The sequence below is a fragment of the Herpailurus yagouaroundi genome, unplaced genomic scaffold, assembly GCF_014898765.1.
Source record: "Herpailurus yagouaroundi ecotype Mexico unplaced genomic scaffold, PumYag 100, whole genome shotgun sequence".
In the NCBI taxonomy this organism is placed as follows: domain Eukaryota; kingdom Metazoa; phylum Chordata; class Mammalia; order Carnivora; family Felidae; genus Herpailurus; species Herpailurus yagouaroundi.
In genome coordinates this window covers 12,760,475-12,767,765 of record NW_024412391.1, presented here as the reverse complement: position 1 = coordinate 12,767,765, position 7,291 = coordinate 12,760,475, and the positions used below count along the sequence as shown (strand labels likewise).

General features: G+C 42.2%; 1 protein-coding gene across 3 annotated transcripts in view; it reads left to right on the top strand.

The window, feature by feature from the left end:
• The window catches only part of LRGUK (leucine rich repeats and guanylate kinase domain containing), a 110,355-nt gene that overhangs the window by 45,737 nt on the left and 57,327 nt on the right, over nucleotides 1-7,291 (top strand). For all 3 annotated transcript variants that reach the window (XM_040471922.1, XM_040471921.1, XM_040471920.1), the window contains exon 11: nucleotides 3,742-3,861. In XM_040471922.1, coding sequence (XP_040327856.1) covers nucleotides 3,742-3,861 — 120 coding nt within the window. The remainder of the gene's footprint in view (nucleotides 1-3,741; nucleotides 3,862-7,291) is intronic.

The window sequence follows — 7,291 nt, the reverse complement described above, 5'->3', positions numbered from 1 at the left end:
TCCTTCCTTCCTTCCTTCCTTCCTTCCTTCCTTCCTTCCTTCCATCTGCCCATCTATGCACCCGCCTATTGGTGTATTCTATCTATCCTGTTTATCTATTTATATGTCTCTACATCTATTCAATCTGCTTATATCTAGTCTATATCGAACTAGATCTATCTGTATCTATTTACAGATAGATGACAAATATCTCTTGAATTCCTACTGATACAATCCAATTTCAAGATGATTGTTGATTGAGCTTTTTTTCAAAAAATTTTTAAATGTTTTATTTATTTTTGAAAGGGAGAGAGACAGAGCGTGAGCAAGGGAAGAGCACAGAGAGAGGGAGACACAGAATTTGAAGCAGGCTTCGGGCTCCTCACTGTCAACACAGAGCCCAATGTGGGGCTCAAACTCACGAACCGCAAGATCATAACCTGAGCCAAAAGACGCTTAACCAGCTGAGCCACCCAGGCGCCCCTGATTGAACTTTTACTTATCCTCTCTCCCCTCTATCACATCTGTATCATCCTTTCCTCCCAAGCCAGAGACACAATAGGAAGATGGATTGAGAATATCCCGTAATTACTTTTTGAAAATCCCCTATTGCAGCACAGCAGTATCAGTGTTAATACTATCACCAATGCGATTACTGAAAACGTTGAGATCATACTTCGCTTCACCTATACTCTTCCCATCACCCCCCCTGTTTTTTTTGTGGTAAAGGATATATAACAAAATTTGCCATTTTAGCTATTTTAGAGTTACAGTTGAGCGGCATGAATTATATTCACACTATTGTGCAACCATTACCTCTGCCTGTTTCCAGAACTTTTTCATCTCCCCAGACAGAAGCTATAACCACTAAGCAGTAGCTGCCCGCTGCCTGCTACCCCCAGTCCCCGGAGACTTCATATCTAGTTTCTAGCCTTATGAATTTGCCCACCGTATATATTTTATGTAAGTGTCAATCACCTGCTTTAAAAATAGTGTACCGTATTTATATTGTCAGAACATATATCCATCACACCCCATACTTCCTCCTTTGCTGTCATTTGGTCTCAGGTGTATGGATAACCTCATGTATATTGCTCACTGCCAGTCCTTATTTTGAGGTCTCCTCCCGTATTTGGTCTTGTGAAGCTTGTTCTCCAGTAGACTCCTTAGGATGCACTATGGGATGGATCGGTATCCCTTGAACTCTTGCATGTTGATAATATTCTCTGCCCTTCATACTTGAAAGTCATTTTTGCTATGTTTAACATCCATGGCTCACACTATTTTCCTTGAATATATTAAAGATGTTACTCTTTTTTGGGGGGATGCAAAACAGCCATCAAAATCTGATACACGGTGTTCTTTCCCTTGTAAGTCAGGTATTCTCTTTTTCTAGCTGAATAGGTTTCTTTTTCTTTAAAGTTTGATCATGTACTAGACTGGGTCTTAGTGTTATTCGTTACTGGTCATTTTGGGCTAATACTCCCAGGTGTGCTGTGTATTTTTTCAATGTATAGTTTTGTAATTATGATTACTATTTTTTATTTCAGGAAAGTATTCATGAATTACAGTCTTAAATATTTGTTCTGTTCCTCTGCTTTGGTTTTCTCTTTCAGGAAGAAGATCTCCTTTGCCTGTATTCAGTATTTGTCACTTTTTCAGTTTTTTTCCCTTTGATCATTAACAAAAATTTTACCTTGAGGTCATTTTAGATTCGCATGATTTTGTAAGAGATAATACAGAGAAATTCTGTATGTTTCCCCCAATGGTGGTATCTTGGCTAGCTATAGTAGAATATCAAAACCAGGAAATTGACATTGATGCAGTCCACGAATCTGATCACGTTTCACCAGCTTTGCATTGACTCGTGTGTTCATTTAGTTCTATGCAATTGTATCACCTGTGCAGATCATATGAGCATCCGTAAGGACGAGTTTTGTCACAAGGGTCCCTGTCCTTCCCTTGTAGAGCCTTAGCCACCTCCCTACTCATCTCCCCCCAACCCCTGGCAACCGGTGGTCTATTCTCCATCTCTGTACTGTTGTCGTTTCAAGAATGTTATACAAATAGAATCATGTAGTGTATAACCTTTTGAGACTGGCTTTTTAAAAAATTTTTTACTTAGCCTTATTTTCTGGAGATCCATCCAAGTTCTGGGATATATCAGTAGTTCAGCCCTTTTTATTGCTGAGTCATATTCCTCGCATGGATGTGCCACAGTGAGTTTAACCATTCCATCTCTTGAAAAACGTGGGGTGATTCCATTTTGGCACTGTTACAAATCCAGGTATGATGACCATTGATGTACAGATTTTTGTTCACGTAGTTTCAGCCTGCTTGCTTTGCAGTGGATGCCCCTGGCTCTTTTGGGGTTCCCTTTCTTTCAGGTCTGTCATTTGCTGTCCTTTTGCCCCCCTGCACAGATTCCAGCACTGTGCAAGGCTTGTGGGTTTGTGGTGCGTGGAGATACTTCCTCATCGGGTTTTGTTATACATGTCAGCCATGGGTGTTTGCTCTCAGCTTTTTTCTGTTTTCTCTGTGGATGTTCAGAGACACTGAAAAATTATGCTGCCACCACTTCCATTCTTCTTCATAGAATCCACACCTCAGCCTTGTATTTTTAAAGTAGATTTTATTCTGTATTTCTATAGTTGTGGCACGAGTGGAATTCACACACTTCAGCCCAGCTGGTAGCTGGAGATTTTCTTCCTTATTCTAGTCTTTCAGGCCCAGAAGCCATGCCCAGATTCCTGTATTAGCTGTTACCTATTAGCTGCTAACTTTGAGCAAGTTAACCTCTCTGGACTTCTGTTTCTTTGTGTGTGCAGCGGGGATAATGATAGAAATATCTTCATTATCATCCTGTAATAATTACATGAAGGTAATGTATGTAGGACTCCTAGAATAGTGTCTGGCACATAGTGATTGCTCAGGTCAATTTTAATTGTTACCTTTTTCATTGCATGTCTGTGTTCTAATTCAGTAGGTATGGATGGTATAACTTCTCACAGAACTTTCGTTTTTAAGTTCTTGAGGAAATACTTTTATCAAGCAAGAACTAATACATCTTACCATATTTTTTCCTTTTAAAAATGTTGTTCAAAGGGTGCCTGGGTGGCTCAGTTGGTTAGGCATCTGACTTCCACTCAGGTCATGATCTCACGGTTCGTGGGTTCGAGCCCCGCATTGGGCTCTGTGCTGACAGCTCAGAGCCTAGAGCCTGCTTCAGATTCTGTGTCTCCCTCTCTGCCACATCCCTTGCTCATCCCCATCTCAAAAATAAATATCATTGGGGCGCCTGGGTGGCTCAGTTGGTTAAGTGTCCGACTTCGGCTCAGGTCATGATCTCACGGTTTGTGGGTTCGAGCCCCATGTCAGGCTCTGCACCAATCATGCAAAGCCTAGAGGCTGCTTCACATTCTTTGTCTCTCTCTGCCCCACCCCTGCTTGTGCCTTCACTCTCTCTCTCTCTCTCTCAAAAATAAATAAATAAATAAATAAACATATAAAAAAAAAAACTATTAAAAAAATGTTCAAGTAAACTGACATACATTTGGATTTTGTTTGTTATCTACGCTGTGAATGCTATTTTGGGCATATTATCATCAACTTGCTCGGGAAAGTAGGACGAGGCTTCTCTCCAGCGCCTGCATGCAGCAAGGGCTCAGTCAGTGACCTTAGTGTGACTGTGGTGTAGACCCCGCCCCCTGGGTGTGTATCCGACTGGCCCAGGCCCTCACCCACTGCCTGCCTGTGTTCCAGCACTCTTCCTCGCCTGGACGCCCCTTATCCCATGCTGGTGCTGGCCGGTCCTGAAGCCTGTGGCAAACGAGAGCTCGCTCACCGCCTCTGCAGACAGCTCAGCGCTTACTTCAGATACGGGTGAGTTCGCTCGTGGGCTGGTAAGGCTGCGAAATGGTAATGTTCACTGGCTGGTAAGGCTTTTGCTCATTTCGGCTGTTAATTTTAAGCGAGCTCAGAAAGGTCTATAGGAGGGGTATCAGCTTCTTGGCCGTTGATTACACCGCCATACACCCTGCATCTTCAATTCCCCAGACGCTTAACTTCATTCCCTGGCAGCCGAAATCACTCTCCAAGGTTTGGAAACACACGTATTGTTGGTGAAGCCTGGTGGCGTTGGAACACGGGCTCGTCCTGTTACCACGTGACGTGACCGCGCCGCCAGGTGTGTGGGCTGGTGTGTGTACCTGGGACCGCCGCTCCCACCCTCTGCCGTCCACTTGCTTCCCTCCCCACGGATCTTCCTCTTTGGAGGGATATTTCAGGAGGAAGGAAAGAGAAAGGGCAGCATTTTTCCATTCCCCTGGGTCAGCATTCAGTACACTCCAGTTTTCTGGAGCAAATGTTTTGCTCTGTGATTCCCTAATGGTCTGGTTAAAATAGAGGACAATCCCCCCCCCCCCCCAAAAAAGGACCATTCAAAAAGTCTTCAGCTGGCTTTACAGACTTTTTAAAGGTTTCCGGGAGTCAGAGTTAACCACTGTGGTCTTTTAAACCGGTTTCCTCTTCATTTTGACATACGGCAAAGCAATTACTTCTAGATTAGTAATGTTTGTCGGTGACCGGAGGAGGTGGCTGCGAAGATATTTAGGACAGCCAGAGAAATACATACAAATTATTTTCTAATGCCTTCCATTCCCTTAAACTCTACATGTTCGAACAATGTAAATACTATTTTAAACAGGTCCATTTATTTAGATATCTAAAATTACATGCCTCATTTGAACAACTCGAGGATTCAAATATATAGGATGATTTATTCATTAATATATTTTAAGCACCCTGAAGTAACAAAAATAAATTAAAACTTAACGGTAGGAAAAAAAAAAGCATAGTGTACCATTCTGCCTGTAGAGAGGTGCCGAACCTGTTTTAAATGATAAGTGGAACGCAATGAATGGAAGGTCAAACTAGGGCAGAAAAGATGTATCCTGACTGTTGTGCCAATATGAAACCTGGAACCTTTTATCAAACCCAAATACCAGGAACCAAGGCTTTCTCTGATTAGATTTCCTTTTAATTATGTGGTGAATGTTGGGAGCCAGGTCCTTCATATTTGTCTGTGATACACATTGTGGGTCGTGCTGGATCGGATGAGTTCTTGGAGGTGTTCGTTAACTCCTCACCAAGAATGTGATCCAGTCTGCTGCTGTGTTCTCGCCTGGGTGGGCCTTCTAATTATTCATTTTTATTAAATCCTGGTTTTCCACTTATTAGGATACTTATCCATCATGTTTGTGACTGATTTAATGTTTGTTTTCCATTCGCTCAATGGCCCATCATTGTAAGAATTCCATCCAGGCATGGATCAAAGATCATATCATTGGATTACAAAAAAAGAGATAGCAGATAGCTAGAAATCTCATCTGTTGGGAAAGTAAGATAGTACTACATATAAAGTAGTATGTACTTTCTAATTAAACCAAATGATAAAACCAAAGCACATCCTCAGGGGCAAGTCATTGCTCTTGTGTAGATCTTTTTATTCTTTACCCAACATAATTTTTTATTGATTTTTAATTACATGGAAAAAAAAGGCACGAATACAGTTTCATCATGAAACACGTAAGCATTCACAAAGGCACTTTCTCTGCCATTTGCCTGAATCTTTTCTTTCCCTTCTATTTCATTGTCTCTTGGTATTTTGTCTTCCTTTTTACATTACATTGACCCCTGACGGAGACATTCAATGAAATTCTCACACACCAAGTTGCATATCCAGATATAAAAATATGAAAAGGAAAACATTGTGATATAACAAGTGTTGGTGTGGCTGAGAGATTCTGGACTTGTTTTAGGATTTGGTTTTTCCGTTTGTTCTTGGTTTTAGAAATAGGTTGGATGTTCCTTCTTTTCCTGTATTAGTTATACGTGGCCTGGAGATATGAATTGACTGGCTTCAAAATCCCTCTCTTTCCAACCTTAATATCACCACACAAGTCAGTGGCTCCCTGGACGAGTAATGAATGATGAGAGAAACGTAAAACGATGCCAGTACACCTTGGCACCTTCCAGATTTAAGCCTTGAAAGTGATATGAATAGTCACGAAAGGAAAACCTTATTTTCTTTCTTAGACCTCCAATTTACAGCAATCTCCATTTTTGTAACCTTTTTCATGATGTTGACTACCAAGTTTATTTTATTTTTATTTAGCCCTGGAGTGCAGTAAAGTAAAAGACCATAGCTACTTAGCTACGTGAGATCTATGAGCTACAGTTACCTAAATTCAGTCTAGTCTAATGTCTATTTATACAGATGTGACATACTAGTAGAATGGCTCATTTATTCATCTAATCTTTGTTTATTGAGCACGGGCCACGTGCAGGCTGTAAGCTGTAAAACAAACAGATGTGGTCTTGCCCTGGGAGCTTACAGTCTAGCATGGGATTCTGACAGGTAAATGCTGGCTAACAAGGGAGTTTGGCGGGTGCTCTGATGAGGGAAGTAAAGAGCCTCTGGGATAGGAAGAGTAGAAGGTAAATGGGATGTGGAACTTGAACGGGTGCCTTCCAGACAGAGAGAACGATGGGTGCATTCGCCGAACTGAAAGTACGCTCTGGAATACGGCAAGACTTGGAAGTACAGAGGGAGACGGCAGAAGAGAAGACCAGAAAAGTAGACAGGAGTCTGATCGTAAAGGCTCTGCAAGTAGGGGGTGTCATGACGACTGCTGCGTTCCAGAAAGTGCGCCCGGCCGGAAGCTTGGCAGAGGGTGGGGCAGGGAAGACTGGATACAGGGAGACCAGCTGGGGTACAGTAACGGCCGGTGATGGCATGAGTTAGGAAGTGATGTGTAGTTACGGGCAAGTGGACGGGACAGTGGCTTCCTGGGATTTGATACTCAGACAGCGTGTGCTGGAATCATATGTGCTGATGGTCTCTTTAAATGTCCAGCAGTTAATCGACGCATATTTGCGTTGAGCATTAGGACCAATTTAAATTTCCTACCGGATGCCTTAGGGAGACCTGGGCTTTTGTGGGTAGCCTTTGAAAGAGTTCACTTACCAACACATGGCATGCTATCATGTGCTTGAGTTTAGATGTGCTCACAGCCAAACCTCTGCCTCAGTATTTGCAGTAACAAGAAGTTTGTTATTTCCTGAGGCAATCTGGTCCAGAATTGAGATTCTAAAACTGTGTTCTTCTGAATCAAACTGAAAACATTTCTACTTCCTCATCCAACTGCTAGCTCGTCTTAGACATCTTTTCTTCCTATTACTTTTCTCTGGATATTTTACCATTCCATTGTTGGGTCTGACCTTGCGGATCCCTTCCCCTCCTGATCATCTC